General features: G+C 43.5%; 1 protein-coding gene across 7 annotated transcripts in view; it reads right to left on the bottom strand.

Annotated features, from left to right (window-relative positions):
- The window catches only part of HVCN1 (hydrogen voltage gated channel 1), a 264,968-nt gene that overhangs the window by 64,887 nt on the left and 177,575 nt on the right, over nt 1-22,506 (bottom strand). For 4 of the 7 annotated variants that reach the window (XM_069214860.1, XM_069214861.1, XM_069214858.1 and 1 more), the window contains 2 exons: nt 6,139-6,388; nt 4,009-4,113 (listed from right to left, as the gene is read on the bottom strand). In XM_069214860.1, the coding sequence (XP_069070961.1) occupies nt 4,009-4,113; nt 6,139-6,348 (315 nt within the window). In that variant the 5' untranslated portion in view covers nt 6,349-6,388. Of the gene's footprint in view, nt 1-4,008; nt 4,114-6,138; nt 6,389-6,949; nt 6,971-7,017; nt 7,172-19,239; nt 19,335-22,506 lie in introns of those variants that run through there. The other 3 variants (XM_069214863.1, XM_069214859.1, XM_069214864.1) reach the window with 3 other exon arrangements.

Here is a 22,506-nt window from a genome sequence, read left to right as displayed (position 1 = left end):
TTTGCACTATGCCTAGTACTCTTGAAAACCTGGCAATCAAACTTTAACGCTGTGCTAAGTTTCATCAAATCCTGTCAGTCAGGATCTTGGACCTTGTGAGTACAGGTGGGTGAATGCAGAGGGAATGTCTGAACACCTTAGTAATTGTGATAAAATGGTGGCAAGAATGTTTATGCTCCCACCACTGCTATGTCGTTGAAGAGATTTGCTGCATTGTTATTCATCAACAACACAGAGTCTTCTCAATAACCCGTGTATACCGGTTCAAAAGTCACACGTGATAGAGGTGGCATTATTCTATCTTGTACCCCTATTGGTCTTGGCGCATTGCAAATGTGCATTAGTGAATATTGATGAAACAATACACGTTACTTCACAAATTAAAATGCCTAACATTTCTTGTTTAATGTATTGAGAACTTTATGCAAGTAGATATACGAAACCTACGACTATTGATTATTTGAGAGTTTCCTTATCAGGATTTATCAAGAAACTACAAATTTATAGAATGAGAACTCAGTAATGGCAGAAGTACACACTTGTTACCACTGTAACCACGCTGATCTATTGTTTTAGTCTTTCTCTGACTTACTATGTACATCACATCAATGTCAAGGATTTATGTAAAGCCTTAAAGGCACTTCCTGTACTCAAGAGGAATGTTTTTTTTTCCTGCCCCACACATTCTTTACCCAATACCAACCACTACTTCTTTAAAGTGCAATACAGTGGAGACATAATTTGCTTGTAATGGTATTCCAGTAAAGTGATCGACACTGGTCCCGCAAAAAGTTATGAGGCAGGCTATGGCTTCCAAATCAAGTACCTAGATTGGTATGCAACCCAATAAAGCAAAACTACATCAAATCTATATCATTGCATTTGTTGTGTTAGGAATCAATGGTCAAATGTACATACACACACAATGCATGCATGTTTTGGAATAGGGGCCTTGCAAAACCTCTGCTCTGTAGCACTCCTAATTACTATGCAAAGAGAAGCATTCACCAACATGTGGCTAGACAAACTCACGGTTCTCAGCACTCGGATGTCTACTACACACAACACCTATGTAGCATATCTGGAGAAGCACTATATAAATCATAAAAGATTAACCAAAATTATATTAAATATTTGTTTACAATGAGAATGGCTAAACTATGAACCAGGTTACAGATGAAGTACCCAATGTTTTTAAGACAGAGGTGCACACATTAGTGGGTACTAGTAGTTCATTAAAAACTTTACCATTAAAGCAATAATCCTAATTATCTCGTACACGGTACACAATCCTCTCTTGTTATTTATTTATTTCACCAAATGGGCTAAGCACAAGCGAATCTGTGGGTATGCAGGTTTGCTATAAGAAACATTGATTTGTTACCTTCAATGTGTCAATGCATGCAAACGATCCGAATGTCAACCTAGGGGTAAATCCACTTAAAATTGTATTGCTTCCCTGAAAGACTATTACTTCAAGATGTTCAAATCCAAGACCTTTCTCATCATTCTTTTCAACATTGACATGATCAACTCATTGCGACTATCCACTTAAATCATCAAATGTATGCAGATGACATCTGGCTTCCTCCCTGGCTGGGGAATGAGATGGGAATTATGTGCACAAAGTTCTAGTGTGATAGCTTCCTTCATCGGCCTAGGTGGGAAGCAGAGCAAGACTGCACGAAATGGATGGCCTCGGGTCATGTAAGCTGGGTATTATCTTTTATGTAGTAGTCTTATTATCGCAGCAAGTCAATGCAGTGCTTAAATTACTCTATGGTGTGTAAATCTCCTCTTGCAACAACTAATTGAGTGGAGCAACAGATTCCTCATATTGATACAGCAAGTTCAGAAGTAGGCAGCCAGACTGCCTGAAACCAGAACAAGCATCACCAAAAAACTTGAATCGAAAGATTGACTATACGTAGATTCAAAGGTCAAATTTAAATTAATCTGCCCCATGCACAAGACACTTTGAACTAAAGGACTGGGCATTCAAGAAAGCAGATCCCTTACTCAGCTATGCAGAAAGATGAACACTCTGCTAGACTAACTCTCAATCAAACAACAGAAATACAACTCAAAAAGACTTGATGTAGGGGGGTTTGGATAACAGCAGAAAACCTGCCATGCCATGTCCTCTAACACAGATGCACGGAGAGCATTAAAGGGCGGAGGAAGGAAGAAGTCCTGGTGTGACTTTTCTAGGTGCCAAGAGCTTGTTTCCCATTGTTCTTGATACCCTAATCTGCAAAGCCACTGTGTGCTTTAGATAGACTGATTGGCCATCCTGCAACCACTCTGATTAGTGTCTGCAATTAGTTCAACATAATTGGCCACACCCACTCCATTTTCCTGTAACCCCGAAAGGGCCAGTCTTGCGAGCCTGCGGAGCAGATGGTAGTTCAGGTAGGGTGAAGTTAAGTGCAGGAACCCTTGACCTCTGCTCATATTTACTGAACGTGAATATGCGAACGTAGGGATCCCAATACTGGCCTACATTATTGTCAAACCTCTTTATTCAGAAAACAGATGCATGAACTGGAAAGCTGAAATGCAGTGAGGTGTAATACCTTAGTGAACAACGAATTAATGTGCAGCTAACAACTGTGGCAATAACTTAGAATTCCCCTTTACCCTTTTATTAGCTTTCCACAGACTCACAACCAACTAGGATCATAGAGGATGTAAGCATTCATATTTTCATGAACACTCAAATGCATTCATAGACTTTATTGACTGTTCACATATATATATATATATATTTTTTTTTTTACTAAACTCACAACACGTTTTGTAAGAAAAATGAGGAAGACGTAGAAAAGTGACAAACTAGCACTACATAAAAAAAACAAGAAATAAATGTCAATATTTGTGGCTTTTGCTTGTAGTCAATAAGTTAAATAACTGGTGTACTTTGACCACAGCTGAAGCGTTTGCTCTTCCCTTGCTTCAGGACGGAAGCCCACTGTTGGGAGGATGCATGGGGTAGTCACAGGAGGCAAGAATAACAAACGTTTTTGTGCACCAAGATAAATTTAGCTATGCAGCAACAGCAACCAGTAGGAGTCAATATCACATCTTTATCCCAGAATCAGGACTGGTGGAATTTTACACATGTAAATGCAGGGGCAGAAAAGTGGAGCTTTGGGGTGTCCACAATGCACTAAACTCCCAGAATTCACGGGTTTACGCGTCCTGACAAACTATCTGCAGGTGGTTTCTGAGCACGCAAATGCATTAAAAACTACCCGTACAAAAGCCAAGGGTAACAGCCTATGCAGAATGGAAAGAGGAGGGCAACCCCAATATTTCATGAGGTCATCGAGGGAGACAGTTTGCCTGCAGGGTAAAATAAAGTTAAATTAACCTAGTCACTTGCATACATCATTTACTCTAAGCATACTTTTCCACCTGATGGAGATCCTGCAGGCGCACAGGATGCGTATCGAGGCACTCCTGGCAATCTGTGACTGTCAGATCTAAACACTGAAGTCATTTTCTAGGGGTAGTTTAACGTTTTTTTTTTTTTTTTTTAGAAAGGCGACTTTGTGACTCGGGCCCAGGAAAAGTAGCTGTGATGATTGTTACCAATTTTTTTTGTCAGACAAGGGCGGGTGATAAGGTTGTTTTGATTGCCTTACCGAAATAAAGGGTAGGAGGAGGAGTCATTTGTGTCCTGCCTCTTAACATGATTGGCCTGATACTAAGTAAGCAGACGTTGAGCATGGTGGGACCGCCTGCATGGCCTGCATGCTTCTTACAGCGTTACATTAGGGAATATTTATTATCTTCATCAAACAGAAACCAAATTCGCAATTCATTTTATAGAAATGTTTTTGGCGCCACTTATATCAATTCCAAAAATACACAGAACTGAATAGTTCTAAGCTAGTATTTTTATTTTAAGTTTTTGTAACTGCAAGCGCGTTTTCAATAGAACAAAATTGATGTAACCACTTCTAAAGAACAAAATTTTTTGTTTTAATTGTTGCTGAACCTTACCCGAGGTGCAATGTGGTCATGATCAGGTTCTATTATCTCCAAATCTAACAGCAGCTCCACAAGAACAAATAATGCATCGATGATGACAAGACATATAATGGCAACCTGGGAAAGAAGGAACATTTAGGGATTAGATTTACAAAAAGGTGCAGTCCACATTTGTTTCTTACCATGTAGTTTAAACAAGTCAATAAAATGATTCACATGTAAGTTTTATTTAGATGTAAACAATACAATACTAGGTAGTGTTTTTTGTTTTTGCCAAACACATAATAACATTAATGTGGAAGAGGAAAGAGAACTCAAGTCCTCATTTTATTTAGGTTTTCTCCGGGCTACTGAAGTAATTACAATTATACTTCCTACACCATTAACTGCAATACATGATTAAAAGTTCTCACATTTACAGATAAGTGAGGTATATGTCTGAAAAATGATTTTTATGACAAAATAAGACTTCATAGAAACTTACTCCAGTGACTACTGCCACCAATCCCCATTAAAATCATTACTTTTAAATAAGATACAAAAGTAATACATGATGACGTTCCACAATCATTTTTTTGCTCTCTGCAGTAGGTAATGGTGGGTTATCTGTGGAAGGTGGGGCAGCCTACAAACACGTTCTTGTAAACTAGTGCTAGGGACATAGAATGACGGCCTAGGCCTTGCTGACATCCAGCTCTACTATTGGGCTAGCCAGGTGATATCCATCAACGACTAGCTATTTGCGGACAGGGAGAACCCCACTGTCGTGGTAGAACTTATAACCCTTGAGAAACATGAGGTTCTAAAATAACTTTATAGTCCCACAAAAACATGGCCCTTCCCCAGCAACATAGACATCCCTACCTTGCCAGCATCAATCATTGAACTGGATACGATAGGATGGTCTTCCAATGGCACAGAAAGGCTCGATGGGCCAGGACTTGGCTTAAACCTACAGTCAACTAGAGGGTTTTACTGGATGGGATGTCACAGGGATCTCAAAGTTGCTTAATAATATATCAGAAGAAAGCTTTGTGCACCCCTTTCAGCAATGGAAGGATATATACAACAAGCACAAAACACAATTCTACCATTATCTCCAGCTACACCATGTTCTAGAGGTGCACTGTGACACCCTTCAATCGTTCACAGCTTGCAACCCCCAGGAGATGCGCATTACTACTGTCGAACTGTGGGGGGGCAAGAGGATTTCACAATTATACCCCACACTTGTAAACAACTATCCCGACCCTATGTTACATTACAAGAAATGGTGGGAACGGAATATATATGTGACCTTGATGAGAACGACTGGAAGGAAGACATGTTGAGTCCCAGAATATTACCTGTTTCCAAGCACCTGTAGCTAATTCAAGTTAAGTATCTACACAGGGTATATTGTAGGGTGAATGAGCAATATGTAGTGTAAATGAGAAAGATGAAGCTAGGCCTCGACCCTGGTGTCTACACTGTGGGAGGACCAGGGAACCTTTTTCCATACAATATAGGAATGTCTGGTTATACAACTATACTGGAACCAAGTGAGTCATGTGCTATCACGGGTGGTGCACCGATATATAATGCCGAAAGCACAAACCTGCTATATTGGGACTGATGTATGAAACCGCCACACTAAATTGCTGGTGGCTGTGGGTTTTCTCATAGCTAAGAGAGACATAGCGCAACCTTGGCCATCAACATCAGCTCTCTCAATGACTGACTGGACCTGATGGAAGAATTACCGCCCTGAAGCAGAAAAACCCGTATATAAATCCAGAGGCTGTCCAGAGCAACATGTAAAGGTTTGGAGAGAGTGGCTCAATTATTCTATGTAAACTACCGCTTGAAATTGCACTTATAGCATTTAATCTTTTAAAATATATGTTGAAAATGTGCTCTTATCGCATGTTATGTTTTGCAAACCTTTTATTAACTACTAATGTGCTCGTTTGTGTGTATTTATATAAAAAAAATAAAGAATGCCGTTAAAAAAGTAATTCATAAAGGTCTATTTACATACGGGAGAACAACGTCACCCCAACACAAGAAAATATACCCAGGAGCGCACTAAACTGCGGTCACTGTGAGGTGATCCATTAGCTCTGAAAAGGAGGCTGATTCTGACAAACAGTCGTTCTTTACCTGAAACTTGTGGCTGCTGAGTAGCCATTTCAGGGCCTGGCGGAAGGAGTGCGCTTGTGTGAAAGGGTGCGGGGTCTCCACAGTGGTCTCTTTCGGTGCCTCGTGGTGCTCGTGATCATCATGTTCCTCGAGTTCGTGGTGTTTGTTTTGCCACCATTTCTTGCGGTGATCGTCTCCCACCGTGGTGAAATGCCTCAGCGACGCAGACATGATGCCCTTTGTCAAGTACACATCCCACTAGAAGGAAACACTGACAAATGGAAAGCATTGATCAGGTCGTCTGTTATTGTACTTAATTTCCAAAATTTCAATTTAAAGCACTAAACAGTCAATATTTTGGGCAAAAAGCAGTCACAAAAATACAAAAAAGCAGCACGAACTGAGTTATTACTATACTTCAGGTTTGCTTCCTAATCATTCCAAATATCTAAAAGCGTTTTCATACCCAAGTCTTTTTTACAATTAAGCTCCCAGATTTCTGTTTTTACAAATACAGACAGAAAACGATATATTTCCAGTGTGCATTAATTTTTAAATTGTCGATAAAAACATGTACAGGTTTGTAAACAAAATGTGCATGCCTTGTAACTAAAATGCCCATGTATCGATCAGTGGGTATTCATATCAGATTGACCCGTGTAAGGCACTAACGTCTGAGTGCACATCTGTTGCTTAAATAAACGTGGCAATCTACTAGTTTCAGCTTACCTTCTTCACAGACCCCAAAATAACGGATAATGGAAAACAAAGATGAAAAATTGCATAAAATAAACATGGAAAATAGAGAATGAAGTGCCAACAAGATAAATACCGTAAAGCTCTGATTGAATGATTTTAGTATATGCCCCTGCGCTACCCTCGGTTGTGTTCAGCCCTTACCTTGCACAAAGCTCCCCGCCTAGGAAGAATGTCCTACCAGGCCTCCTGCACTTGTGGTGATACAATCCTGGCCAGGCGTGGCCAGCGAGAACTTAACCCCACTCCATTGTTTTGCGGTAAACACACAGCAGTCTCCCTACCTATGCTTTACGCCACCCCTCGGGTTGCCCCATTCCTAGTTCCTCACAAACATGTTGTTACAAAACAGACCATTAAGACACATCGTTTGAGCTACAGCAAATCAATCTACAAGGGTGGAAACAACATCCCTATCAGTGCAACACTTCCTTCCTCGTTGCTGGGCTCACCAGATTGACAAACTCAAGCATGCTTTACCCTTTTCACTCTGTGTGACAATGAAACTTCGGTCCCCGCTTGGGCAGAGTGGAATTGTGAAGGTTTTCTCATCAGTAAAGGTGACTTCAAATTTAGAAGTCGGGAGTAAATCACATATACTCACAAACAAGCATCTATGCTCAAGCACAATAAACAAAGTATAGCTCAAGGTGCAGGGCAGTGGAAGGGTAGTTGGTCACTTGTTAAAGAGGGAGGATTTACTGGTCCGATGTTCTTGCTCCTTCCCTTCTGTATTGGATGACAGACTGGAAGGTATGTACTTCCCTCGGTTTAGAGCTGCTCCCGTACACTGGGATCTTCCCCTGCGACAACCCCTTGATAAAGCTAATCTGAGCTCTGGTAGACCACTAAGTATACCTCCCACCCCCAGCTCTAAGAGGCTACATTACTGTGGGAGCACTCCTCTGGTATTTATGAACGGCACATACACTTTTCTCCACAGAGCGGCACCCAGATGCATCAAGGCACACACATAGCTCCTTAATCCCAGATTAACCTCCTCAATATAGCTGCACACTCCACCCACTGAATCACAATCCAAGCACTTCGCATGCACATAGCCAGTTTCCCAACCCAGCTGCACATGCGCCCGGCTTTCTCAATGGCTCTATTGCTACATGGAACTGTCAGCCCAGCACCTCTCTACACCAGGGGAAGTATGGGGTGAAGGGAGCAGCCCGTGGGTAACCTCTCACCACCTTGCGCAATATGAGCGGTGCAGAAGGGCCTGTCAGCGGCCTTAGTTCATTTGAAAGCAGGAGGAGCTGCAGCACAGAAGGTGTTATGCACAAAATAGATTTACAAAAGGAAAGGACTTCTTTCAAATTGCCCTAATGCAGCAGGGGGACGGCCCAGACGCAACTACATACCAGATTACCCTGCTTTACTCCAGTTCTGCCACGCTGTGCTGCAACATACTCTCTACAGTACATCACAAGTACCTATCCATCAGTCACACATCATGACTCTAATTCACTGAACCATATAGAGGTCCCATCTACTTACATGCTATGACTCCTTCTTGACACTACAAGGACATTCAGATATGGGATGATCGAAACAAAATCCATCCCAGCAGATTTCCACATTTCTCTCTCTAATTATGCCTGCTCAAAACCATAACCTTAAAATGAAAAATCCAGGTTGCACAACCCTGTGCAGTAACTGGCCAAGAAGATGTCGATCATTAGAAATACCATAAAGGGAAGGGCTGAGCTGCTCACAGTTGCCAGCCTACTGAAAACTATACATTCTGTACATATCTCTCACACCTCTTGATCCACCATACTGCTAAGCACTGCATCCTACAAATTTATAACTGCACCTCTGTGGACAATGTGCATGACCTGGGAACCTTTCCCATACAGCAGTGGTTCCCAACCTGTGGTCCGGGGACCCCTGGGGGTCCGCGAAGCCTTCTCAGGGGGTCCGCGAGAGCTTAGAAAATAAAAAAATATTAACAAATATTGACAAATTAGGTCCCCCGCTTCCAGTAATGACTCAGGTGGGGGTCCCCGGATTCCAATGATAATTCAGTGGGGGTCCCTGGGATCCATTAATGTTAAAGTGGGGGTCCACATAAATCAGAAGGTTGGGAACCACTGCCATACAGGATCAAAAACAAAGACAATACCCTTCCACCATGTACCCTACATGGCATCACATTCTGGTCATGTGCACAAGTCTTTCTGTGCTCCACATAGGGTTAAGTAAGTGCTATACAACCCATTACAATTGGCAGTACGGAGACCTTGGCAGCGTTCTCATCCACACTTGCATATAGCGGAGTGCTGCCAACTGTGAATTAATCACTGCCAGGCAGTATTATTAGCAACACTGAGCTCTGTAAATGGGAAGAGCCAGGGTGACCCTGGGTGAAGATGAAGCTCCAGCCCTTCCCACCAACTGACAATAACAGCATGCGAGTCATCCCTACCCCAGATCAATTCTGTAACTGTAAACCAGCTCCTGCACTTGGTTCAGCATAGAGAAGGACCATTTCCCCACCTGTGGGGAAAACAGAACATTCTGAAGCAAACCCTTCTGCACAATTGAAAGCACTGCATGTGTACATAGTCTCCATGTGACATAAGTAGAAAGAAAAATGCCCCATGGTTAATTTGAAGATGGGACATCATCACACCACAATTGTAGATGACAGTGGAAAAACAGCTTAGCTGTCACAACAGCGACATGATCACACTACTTAATGCAACAACGATTTTCTTCAAAGTGGCCTACAACAAAGGCTATCATCAACTTGAACTGTACAAGGTCTCTCTGCACAACACAACTTTCAAAATGTACCTTGGACTATATGAGTGTAAAAGACTCAGCTTTAGAGTATTATAAGCGGCAAAGATCTTTCAAGACGCCATTCAACGGTTCAACAATCAGACATGTTATCAATCCATTCAACAACAGAGACAACAACTTGGTCTTTGGAGAACCAAGAGACGAATATAGCAAGATGCTGAGGTATATTGTTCATACACTTCAAGAGGCCAACCTCATGTTCAGTGTGAACAAATGCAAGTCCCATAAGGAGCACTTGAAATGTTAAGGGCACATATTCTCATACAAAGGCATGAGCCCAGACCCTAACAAGATGAGTGCAATAAACACCACACCGGCATCCTGTAATTTCAGTGACAGTCAATCTTTTCTAGGCATGACTACTTATTGCACAATATACCTCAAAGATTATACCATCATCAGTGCCCCTTTGAATGGGGAGGATTGAATAATCTATATTCTGGCCCGACTGCACGTGTAAAGACTGGGAGTGTCATCTCCACGACCTATGAAGTGTTTAGGGGCATGCAACAGGGGTGCCCATTATCACCTTTACTGTTCACTTTGGCAATGAAACCGCTGGCAGCCCTCTTCAGAAAGGAGTGTGGAGAGGATGGGATAACAGCAGATGGACACACACACACACACACCATCTCATTGTAGAGCTGGGGCTGGAGAGGCGATATGTCACCTGGAACACTTCGGGGAATTGTCTGGCCTACGGGTTAATCAGGCCAAGATGCCTACGTCGTGCCCCTAAGGATGGTGGCCTAGGGGTACCAGGCTTTGAGCTCTACTACTTGGCAGCACAGCTCCAGTGGGTGGCAAAATGGCTGAATGGAGCATGCAGGAGCGTTCTTGATTTTATTGGCCTGATGCCACATCAGGGGCTAATGCTACTAAGATGCTACATCCGGAGATACCAACTAGGAAGCCCGATTTCCTTCTCCGGGCGGCACTGGACAGTTGGCGCCACTGCAAAGTGAGAATGCATGGGGCTCACTGTACGCTCCGAGTTTGCCGCTGGTGGGCACCAGTGGCCTTCTTCACATCGACCCAGTTTCGGAACTGGACAGAGACCAGGATAGTTACTATCGGCAACTGTTACTCCTCTGGTGTTCTTATGCCCTGGCCGACTTGGTAGAACACTACTCAGCCCTAGTGTCAATTCCTGAAATAGGACGCAGTGCAGCAGACCCGTGCAGACCTATGGGGGAGGGGTAGAGATGAACCCCGTCAAAACGCAGTGCTTCACTCAACTGCTCACATTGGGTTCATCTAGACATAGGGTAACCTGGCTTTATAGATCCTCATTGGAAATGACTCAGAAACCTTTAACTTCTCTCAAAAACAGATGGGATGCCCTGGTAAACCGTCAAACAGCAGATAGGAACTGGTCCAGGATACTAGCATATAACTTATCTCGCAACACAAGACTCAAATATACACAATTCAATATCTTGCATATGACATACATGACTCCACATAGGCTGAGCACGATCTATGAAGGACAGCCTGTGGTATGCCCTAGAAGCCACCGACCTGATGCGGATTTTGGCATTGTGCTATGGGAGTGCCTCACCCTGCAAGTATACTGGGAGGCCATAGTGCTCGGTCTCAACGAGACATTGAGCAGAGCTCTCTCCTGCACCTTTGAGATATGCCTCCTTGGTGGGTTCCCTAGACCCAGATTCCTGACCCTTGCCTTAGCTAGGTGTAGAATTGCAATATACTGGAAGGAGAAACTGGGACTATCTATAGAAGCCTGGGCCAGAGATGTCACCCAACGGTCCAGGGCAGAAGAGAGCATTCTGCGTCAGGGGGATGCACGAGGGCTCAGACGACGCCCCATAGCGGAGCTCTGGTCTGAGGTTTTTGGAGAATTGGGAGTACCCAGGAGGAGACACGGAATCAGACCATAGTAAATCTAGTGGGGATGATGAGGACACAACCATACCGGACGCAAGCTGAAAGAACGCTTGATACCTTGACTGCACCCCCTCCCCCCAACATATGGAGCTTGAAAGTGTATACAACAGATGCCGGGTCTGAAACCCTGGAGTGACTTGAACCACAGATGAACCTACGCACCCCATCTCCCCACACATACTCCATGCCATCAGAAATCTCCTGAGAGACCCTGCGGAGACCAGTTATGGCTCCGGCTTTGTTAATTACTGTTCTTTTATTTTATTCTTTTACCTCCTTTACTATTTCTGTTCCCTGTTTCTTTCAATAACACTTATCAACTTGCCTTCTTTTCCTTCAGGACATAAACCTACTGTAGTCACATGAGAGAGTAGACTAGGACCGAGAGACCAACGGTATTCTGGGTGAAGGCCCCCCTGAGCGACCTGGAATATCTACTTATCCAACCACTGCAACTTACCACTGGACCCTGCGGCTTTCCATATATGAACACAAATATGAACACACACATAAGAAGAAACCCGAATCATGCACGATCTTCAGAATGAAGCTAAGCGATGAGTATGGTATAATTGTTGCCTAATGTCAATGTGAAAACTGCTGATACGAGACTTTACAATCCTATGTTATAAGTTGTGATGTAAAGGAAAAACTATATAATCAATAAATATAAATATAAGTAAATAATCTATAAAACATATTAAAAAAATCTGTGACCCTTTGACAGAACTTACAAAACAATGAAAAACATTCTAAAACCCAGATAATTGAGAGAACAGCTCTGGGAGTTGCATTCAGGCTGAAGGGCAAGATTGTTACTGACAGTGATGACTGCTGATTGAAAACCCCCATACAAAAATGTTCTCCTGTGATTATTCTACTGAAGGAGGCTTCTTGGAGATTACAAGGTGTCATTCAATGTGCACGACCAGCAAGATCTGAGCTTAAGTTACCATGTATAAAGAGTCCTCAATATGAAACTAGTTTAGGAGTGAAGATCTAGGATCAGCACAATACTGTCACTGTTCTTGGGCACAAAGCAATATCTTTAACAAAATCCAAGACCTTTCTTTGTTTCTGGTCCAATTTAACAGTCCCCAGAGGTTGTGTTTAAATTTCCTCCAGAAAGTCCGGAGAAAAACTCTTTCATCACAGAAGACATAAAGGAAAGACTGAAGGATGGTTTCGCATATTTCGTATAGCTCCCTCTCACCCGTTTACTCCCATTGCATGGTTCAGCACCTGCTGGTCTTAAATAACAAATGTCCACTGATAGAGAAACGTCTGTTGTTTAGACCCCCAAAGTCTCAAGGACATGAAATGCTGTAGGAACACTGTTTCTAAGGACCTCTGTTAAGCACTTCTGTGGGACCTTGTCAGTAGACACAGAACAAGGTTCTAAAATAAAATGGTAACTCCTTAATTTGTCTTGACTGCTGTTATTTTGCAGTGAGAAAGCATATTCTCAAACGTGCAGACTCAATCATGCAGAAACATTCATGGCACAAGCTGTAGAATTTGCCACGTCTTTAACCTTAGCTGCTGAAAATTGATTCTTTTTATTTCAAGTAGCCAAAAACAGAATAATATCTAAAAATACATTTACATTTTACCGTAGGTTGTAACATACAATAGCCAACTACTATATTGATTTGTTTTAAGGAGAAAGATATTCAAATCTTCTCGCATGCTGCTGTGACAGCAAATGACAGTCAGCAAACAGTGAGCGTGAAGGTAAAGAAGCTTGGGTTGCAAACACTGCTTCAGGCGAACGCAGACTGAATATCTGGTTGATAAGTACCTCACAGCGCATTGTTTGGTACCAGTTCAGAAACTAATATTGCTAAATTTCTGCACTGTCTCTGTAGGAAAACTGGCTAAAAATCTGGCAGAAGGATTTGGCCAATCACTTTTAACCACTTTGGTAGATTTGGTTTAGGCAGCCCGATCCACCTTTGGGTGCTCCCTTCTTTTTAAATGAGGTACCTGTAGCCCCACTCTTTGGCACATCCTTAGCTGGATGAAATTTAAAAAGACCATTTGGTAAAGCAGGATTCCATGTCTTGAAACTCTGTAGTTTCCTACTGAAAGTTGAACCTAAAGGTTTGTCATCCTAAACATGTAGGCGACAACAGAGATGACGACCTTCCAAAAGTGAAGACAGAATATCATAAAATATCTACTTGTCCATTGGTCAGGTTGCTCCATAAATCTACTTGTCCTGTAACAAAATCCACTTGTCCCTTTGGTGCCATGTAGAGCGGCAAAAAATCATGTCAGCAATCTCATTATGTACAAGCTCTGATAATAGCCTCTCTCATTATGCCAGGGCTCATACTAGGGCGGGGCTTCAATACTAGCAATTCCCTTATTTTACTAGCTTTCCACAGATCTGCATACCAGGTCTGGAGGTAGCAGAAAGAAATAGTTCCAGGGTTGGTGTGACCTTTTGAGTATATTGCAAACCTCATAACTTGTATGTTTTAGGGGTTTTCACCAGCTCTTCTCTGATCTTTTCCCATGTTGGAAATTTACTTCTTGACAAGGGAAGAAGTTGAACCTCTTCCAGTGTTGGAAAAACAGCGTTTGGAGGGGAAGTGAATTTGTAAACTTGCTCAACAGATTTTCACATTAGAAAATGTATGCATGCATATTTGCTCGTGCTAAAATGGAGTTCACAAATATTTTCTAGAAGTACGACTTACTGGCATACTAACATAAATTTTTTGTGAATTCATGAACGCCATAATTCTACTCTGACAAAAGGACATATACTACGGGAGCACACCTGACATTGAGAATTACTCATCTCATTTGGTCTGGCGTGAACCAAGATCTCTTGTAATTATTAACATTTTATCTCTCAATCTGCTGGCTTCACTAGACAGCATACTTCTCTTTCATAAGGAGCATATCAGCACACAAAGATTTGTTCAGTGCTAGAAACTACTGTGGAAATGTGTGCTTTTTGAGACCAAAAATATTTTTGCTTTTAGCTAATGTTTGTTAAAAAGATTGTTAAAGTGGTGAGGGCCCAGCAGCTCCCACAACAATAAAGTTTTACAAAAATCATGTCAAAACCTGACACGTTTCGACAAAACCACAAGGCTGGCCACCAAAGTTAGACCTATTGGCTTTGCCAATTCTTATTTATTTTAAGTGTTCTGCAACAAGCACTGCAGAATAATGTTATAGCATGCACGCTTCACTGTCTGCAAACGAAACAAGCATTGTCAAAGTCAACAGGTCTGATTTAATGTGATAATGCATGCAAACATATGCATTCACAAATGCTATTTGTATGTGTTGCCACCTACTAGTGGCGGGAAGAGAAGAGAGAGAACAGAGTGAAGAAAGAGAGGGAGACAATGGAGGAGAGAGGAAAAATGGAGGAGAGAGGGCAAAAAAACAGTGGAGGGAAGAGCGAGTAAAGACAATAAAAAAGAAAGAAAGAACAAAGGGGAGTAACCGCAATACAGAAAATGAAAAAGAGCGAGGAGGAGAAAAAGGAGAGGCGAGAGACAGAATGAAGAGACAAAATGAAGCAGGGAAGGTAAAGAATGGCTGCAGAAGAGAGAGAATGGAGGGGGGAAATTATGAGATGGTGGTGACGCGGGCAGCTGTAACTAAAGGCTGCGCTTCTGAATTATAGCAGTCATACAGAGGCACGGAGCTGAAAGTAGTAAGCGTGAAAGAGGGCAAGAAGTGTCTCTATAGGCATATCACGTGGTGAGAAGCTTCAACAATAAAGATTACTTGTAAGAAAGCATTACTGGAGCTCCCAGCATCAGGCCCTATGATGCTAGGGTAATGATTGAAAAAATAACAACAAGGCCGACAGGGAGACTAATCAGGCAAACTTGTACTCTGTAGCCTCAACACTCCGTACTATTTGTTAAATTGCTGCCAGGGTGTCACATGGTTCTTCCTGGAATATGTTTCCTGTGTTGTCCAGGAGAAGGTCCAGCAGGAAATGGGAGACAGTAAGAAAAGTGCAGGAAAGAAGACAGGTCTACTTCGGCTCTATTTGTATTTCACACACCCCAACAAAGTGACTCGACGAGGTATGAAAGAAGCACATGTGAAGCTGTCAGTGACGTCACAGGCAGGTGGTGCTGGTGACATAGAACGAATAAAATAGTGGTTGCATTTGCTAGGAGGGAACATTGCTTTGTAGATGTAATGGCATGATAGCATCAACGACACTAGACTTTTGACAGTCTAGGTGCGATAGGTGGTAACATCTGTTGCCCTTTAGGTTGTTGTTTGGTTTGATGAACTGTTCCTTTTCAGTGTCAAGAACCCCACCACCCTTCAAGTAAAGGCCTCTAGTTCACCATGCGTGGACAGAATTGTGAGCAAACAAAAGGTCGGCACTTTCCTCGAGTGCCCGATGCCACCTATGTAGCTGGGACTCACTCTGGCCTCTCCAGCCACAAAATATGTAAACAATACTGACCTCTACAGCAACGCAATATGTAAATAATACGAGAAGCTTATATAACAGCAAATTTGCCCCTAAGTGAATGGAAACTATTGATGGCCTGACCTCAAGATGGCCTCCTGAAGTCTGAACTGAGGTTTCTGTGTCTGATCTCACAAGACGTCGGGCTACCATCTTGACGCCAGGTGTCCTGATCTGCAAAGTGCCGATACAACAGTTTAGCATTAAGGTCAGGACACACGCTACAGCTATTCCAGCAACTGAAAAAAATATCTCGTGAAGGGTAAAAGTAGCAAAAAATGATTTCTTTTTCTACAGAACACAGAAGACAGAAAATTAAATGCGACACAGGAAGATAATTGAGAGGTTTTCGAATGTAAAATAAACCCCTGTACATTCCACTGGAGGTGCTTTCTAATAGGCGAAATTATACACCCAAGCAGCCAATATCATGAGAGTGAAACCAAAATACTCCTCTGTTCTGACCAAAAATGTGACTTGCTAGGGCTCAAGTCAATGGCTGAAAGAGGATGCTTGAAACCAGGCAGTTTACTCCAGCCCTAGACCAAAGGAAGAATCCGACACCTGTCGAAAGGTAGCGAGAAAGATGGCAACCTTCACGTGCACCTGCACAGGCAAGTAAAAAGTTGGGCTGGCAGCAAAAACAGTCATGCGAACAATAATCAATTAAAAGAAGGTGTCCTTACCATTCACTGGCCTTGACAAAACTGTGTGGGCAATATTTGCAGACTCGGTACCCCACCAGTACCAAGCAACTTGTAATGCGGGTCTTAGTGGTATAAGTACACATAGTGAATATTTTACAAGCGGCATAATGGGCAGGTTGTGGAGGGACAACATTCCTCTGGAGTATGCTGTAATGTGTGTTTAAGCTGCAAACATGCATCATCCCTAGATCAGTCCAGTCAGAAAATAAACCTTAAGTCCTCCAATAAAGGTGCAGTGGACCTGTAGACACCTGCTGAATTCTCAACCGTGGGACCAGCAGAGATGATTTCTTTCAGCCACATGTTGTTGCTGCCCTGCACTGGCTCAGAATGTAGACAGAGGAGTATATAATCAATGCGATGCCATCAAGAAAGCAGTCCAATGAAATAGTGGACTTGCATGGAGTCGAGAAAAAAAATAATGAAAATCAACCATAAAAATATTAAAAGAAGGTCATCAAAATATTCTTATTTTAATATTTTTAGGCCTGTCTCTGCCATCACCAACAGAGAGACGCCATATTAAAATCAGAAGTTTGTTTTTAATTGGTCGCTATTGGGTTTTACTGTATTCAATATAAATGATGATAATAAATCAGAACGTAGGTGTTTACTAGTCATGGCCCACGCAGGGGTAACACATTGAAAAACAAGGCAAGACAACAGAACAAGACCATGCAATGTAGCAGCAAGAGGGGCGCAGCAGGGGACTAGGGGCGGTAAGTGGGAGAAAATAAGCGGCGGCTCTTCCGTAATGGTGGAGGAGTGTCGTCCCACTGCAACAGATGAAAAATAAAAGGATAATAAAGTAATTTTATCATCATTTTGTTTTTCAGTGGGCAAACCGATCTGAGTCTCGGGTGGGGCAGGGCCAGACAATCCTAGATATACAGCAGCAGAGAATGGGAAGAGGAGTGGTGGGCCCTGTAAGTGTACATGTCGGTTTGGTCAGCCGTCTTAGGATAGCCAAACCCACAAAAACACATAGCTCTCCAACCCGAGCTGTGTTGCACAGTAAAGATTAGGCACAGGCTCTCAGTCCCTTGGTGAGAGTCTGACCAGGCCGCTCAGACCAATCCTGATCTCATGCTGGGTAATAGCATGAGAGCAGCGTCTGGACTGGGTGGGAAGTCTGGGAGCCTGTGCTGGCCTATGGACTTCCGGGAGCAGATGAGCAGCAAGGAGGCTGGCATCGGTCACAGCAGGTAAGTCTTCTTTTTTTATTATTTCCTCTCAAACCCCTATGCTGCACCCCCCACACCCTCTGCACTACCCACTGCCCCCAATCCTCCCCTACATCTTTGTATGGGCAGCAGCCACTCCTGGAGAAAATAGGCCATATTTGTGGGAATTGGATGGGCGGCTCGCTGTAGTGAACTAACAGCAATTACGGGTCAAGAAAGAGGCAACACCAGCAGTCCCACTGCAGGCAAACTACAGCGGGTTTGTATCTGACCTGGGGACCAATGCCAGCAGGAGAGTGTCCTATCCTTTGATTGTTGTTGGCTTCTCATCCCTGTACCTCATGTGCCTACCCACATAATCTCCTGCCAGAGTCCATTTCCTGAGCACAGGCTCCCAAGCCTGCATGGATGGAGGTAAACAGGATTTCCAGCTCAATGCTGTTGCGTGCTTAGCGAGTGTGAGAGTGAGGTCGATCAACTTGCTATGGGGTCTATTCGACTTTGGCCGAAGCATTAAACCCAAAAGGCATGTTCTTGGTGTGAGAATGTGATGTATTTCCGTCATTCAAGTAACTAACTAGCAAACCAGAAAGGCTGGAGTGCACTGCACTTCATAGTCATATGAAAAAGTCATGTTATTTTATGCAGATTTTTTGTGCTGGAGCTGAGCAGGTCTGTGTCTAGCCAAATCTAGGACATAGTGGGGCTACCTGAAAAGCCTAGTCTTCAGCTTCTTGTTGAATTCAAGAAGTGAGGAAGAGTCTCTTACGTGTAGTGGCAGGTCGTTCCACGCTTTAGAAGCGATGAGGAGAAGGCTCCAGATATTGTTAAGGTATGCTGGGCCAGTGTTATGTAGTGCCTTGAAAGTGTGGGTGAGAAGTTTGAATTGGGCTCATTTGTGTATGGGGAGCCAGTGGCATTCCTTCAGGTGTGGAGTGATGCAAGTGCTGTGTGGAAGGTTGAGAGTGTTTCTGGCCACCGAGTTCTGAATGTTCTGCAGCCGTCTGCACTCAGTGGGTGAGGTGCAGAGTAAGTCGCTGTAGCACAGGTCGCATGGGTCCACCAGTTCCCAGCATGAATGTGACAGACGTTGCTATGTACAGTAAGAAGTGAGTATGGACTAGATGGAACAAATAGTAAGCATAAAAAACAAAACTTGGAACCAAATGTTGGGAAGAAATTTTGGATCTATAACCACCTAAAAACGAGTAAGCCAAAAACACCTGGGGATAAGTTACTAGAGCTCTGGCTCTAAAGGTGATAGAAAAAGAACCAGCCTACTCACCAACACTGGGGAGTAGAAGAGGCACTCGGCCTTTCACTCAAAATGATGGGACCGTCTTCCTGGGCGACCAGAATCTAAGACCCAAACCCTGACATCTCACGACTGCGAAAGTAGAATATTGCATCGATCTGGAGGCACAGAATTATTTAATCGATAACATTCACCAACGCAGAAAACACAAGAAATGAAACACAAAGGGGAAAGCAATGCGCTTAGCATCAACGTGTTAATGACATTACTTTCTGTTAGAGACCGCTAACTAATGCAGCAGTGGGACACAGGCTCCTCCTTCCCCACGTGTTCAGTCGACCCTCAGAAAACAGGAGCATGTGCTACATCATGGATACTCAAAGTACGGCCCGCGGGCCGCATGCAGCCCCTCTGACCTTTACATGCACCCCGCTGGAAAACAGGAGCACTGGGCAGCTCTTTGCTCGACTCAGCACTAACAATAAAAATATTAAATAGACAAGCAGTCATTTATTTCAAACTTAATTGGCGTTAAAGAAAGGAAGTAACTAGGGACTCCTGTACTTAGCTTTGAAAACACCTTCATTTTTAAAGACATCTTGCAGCATAAGTGTAAAACTAAACATTCTTCAAAAAATGTTTAAAAAGTGTATTTAGTTAACATGCAGAATCTTTTCACTTTAGTATAATTTATCATATCACTGCTTTGAGATCTAGTCATTTAAAAGTAATAGTTTCCAAACATAAATTTGGAAACATTAATTCTTCCCCTCACCCTGACAACAACACTAATAGTAAATTAAAGAGGCAAGTCACTTGTTATACACTTTATGGGTGGCCTGGGTACCTACCATACATGAACAACATTATAGTTTATTAAATCAAACATAAAAACAGGTTTTGTGCAACGCACACCATGACATTGTGTATTTCGAGGTCCTCATATGTGATAATGCAGAAAAAGGAGGGAAAGTGAAATTAAACAATTGCCTGGAATCATACAGTTTGGAAAAGTGGGGAGGCCAGGATTAACGCCAGGTTTTCTGGTTTCTCATTGTTTGTTTCAGCCACCAGATGTATATCCTTCTCTTCTCCTACACTTACCTTGTGGGCGATTTCTCCTCTCCCCCCCCCCCCCCCGCCACCTCACCTGCCCGGCACTGCTCTGGCATCAATGCGGCCTCTGGGCACATCACAGACCAAAAACCTTTTGACCCCTGAGAAAATGTTTGCGAGTACCCATGTGCTACATTGTCCAAACTAACACGGACACCTGATAGCCCTCCTTTGAGCTCAGTGTAAGGCCTGCAGCGAGACCTACACCCTGCAGGAACATAATCTGAGGCGCAGCTACCAAGGGGAGAGCACAGAGGGCCAACGTCTGCTCCAAGTTACAGAGGTTTCACATCTCACTATCCCTAGAGGACCTCGGGTTTATTCTGTGACTGCCCTGACCTATACGACACAGCTAAGAGAACTGGGACTTGCGACCTGGGGCCAGGGCCTATTTTACGGGCCTACAAGCAAACACGTGCACAGGCATTTTAATTCACCGTTCTAAAACAGTCTCTTAAGAAAAGAGTAAATGCTGCTCTGTTTGTCCAAAGAGGTTACAAATAGGCATAAGATTGCGTTTTCGAGACCCCGCAGGTTCTCCCTTAAGAGAGGACATTTCATAGCACTGACGTTTTTCTGAAGGTAAGTTTCATGTGGTCCCAAAAGGTTATCTGCATTCGTCACCTCGTCATCTGGCTTGTACTGCTCCAATAAACGTAGTCACATCCTCAAACCTATCTTCGATTTTTCATTATTTTACTAGCGTAAAAAAACTGTCTCTCTTATCACAAAGTTGCGCGAAATGCAAACATAATTATTGGGACAAATAGAGGAACCAGAGCGTCACCACAAAGGACCGGTATTGATTTTTTTTTTAAGGTCACCTGGTGCTTTCAGAGAACAGTTTACCGATCTAAAAATGGCCTTTGGTTATCAATGTTTGTGTGCAATCCACGTGTTTAGAGAACACAGGCCTGGAGTTTACAGAGCCCAGCAGGCAGGTACACCGTGAAATGCTCTGTTCCAATGCACTGTGCGAGATAGTGAACTCCGTGGTTAAACAATCCCAGATCCCGACAAAAAGCAGCCGATAGCAAGGTGTGCGGGGAATAAAAGCAGCCACCATAAACACTGATAACAGGCCTGTGTGCCAGGAACAACAGGGACGCTATTTACCCAACAGCTGAGCATTTTTTCTCGCTATCGCTTGAAGCAAACCGGTAGCAACAGGCGTGGATATAAAATAGACATTTACAATACCCCAGGTAAGGCTTTATGAGACAAATGCTGAGTGGAATCACGTTAATGCACGACTAAGCATTTGTGTCAAGGGCGAAATGTCTCCTAGCATGCGTAGGATATATAACTTCTAGGAATTACATTCATTTAACAAAAAGATATTCAGATCATAATTACAAAGAGAAAACGAGAATACATGTAAAACACCGGTCAAATAAACAAGGTGGGGCATTAACCAACTTATCTAGACTTGCAGGGCACAGTGACGTCAGCATGCGCGCTCCTCTTTATGCACAGCGAAGACTCCCTGATCCACGCTTCAAAAGAAGACGGGGTTCCACAGCTGAATCGATTTCTCCCAGCGCAGCCCTTTTCTCGTTGATCACTGGTCATTTTTGAAGGGCATTTTAACTGCTTAAGTCCCTGTGATAAAACGGCCCCCTGCAGCTCCCAGACACTGGAGCCCTCTTGTTAGAACCACAGACTTCTCCTTTACCCCACTGCCGCCACCCCATACCCTTGCATTTACACTCCTTTATTGTGGCGAAGTCGGGTCCAGCAGGGTCTGACAGCTGGGGTGTGGTGGCTGGGGGTTCATGTATGATAGGGGTGCAGATCGAACTGATGCTCTGCAGACCCCCTGCGCAGCCATCAGACCGGGGGAGCAGCGGCGTAAGGAAACTAGAAGGGGCACCTCCCTCCACAGAACATGGAGATTAAAACCCCCTCCCCCGTCCCGGGGACTCACTCGGTCAGGTGCTGTGGTTGGTGGGTGGTTAGGGGGGGGGGGGGGGGGCATAACGCATCGCTGCGGTGGCCTTTGTTACGCCCCTGCGGGGGAGTGTAGCAGTCGGGTTGATACTGCACCACAAGAATGAGGGATAAACCAATGGGCCATAATAGGTGCCAGAGCACGGTTTCTGTTGCTCGAATTATGTGATGCCATACACATGTTTGAGGGCCACGGCAGCTACACTCCTGCACTTCACTGCGGTTCCACAT

Source organism: Pleurodeles waltl, chromosome 11 (genome assembly GCF_031143425.1).
Source record: "Pleurodeles waltl isolate 20211129_DDA chromosome 11, aPleWal1.hap1.20221129, whole genome shotgun sequence".
Classification (NCBI taxonomy): domain Eukaryota; kingdom Metazoa; phylum Chordata; class Amphibia; order Caudata; family Salamandridae; genus Pleurodeles; species Pleurodeles waltl.
This window is presented reverse-complemented; position numbering and strand designations above follow the sequence as displayed.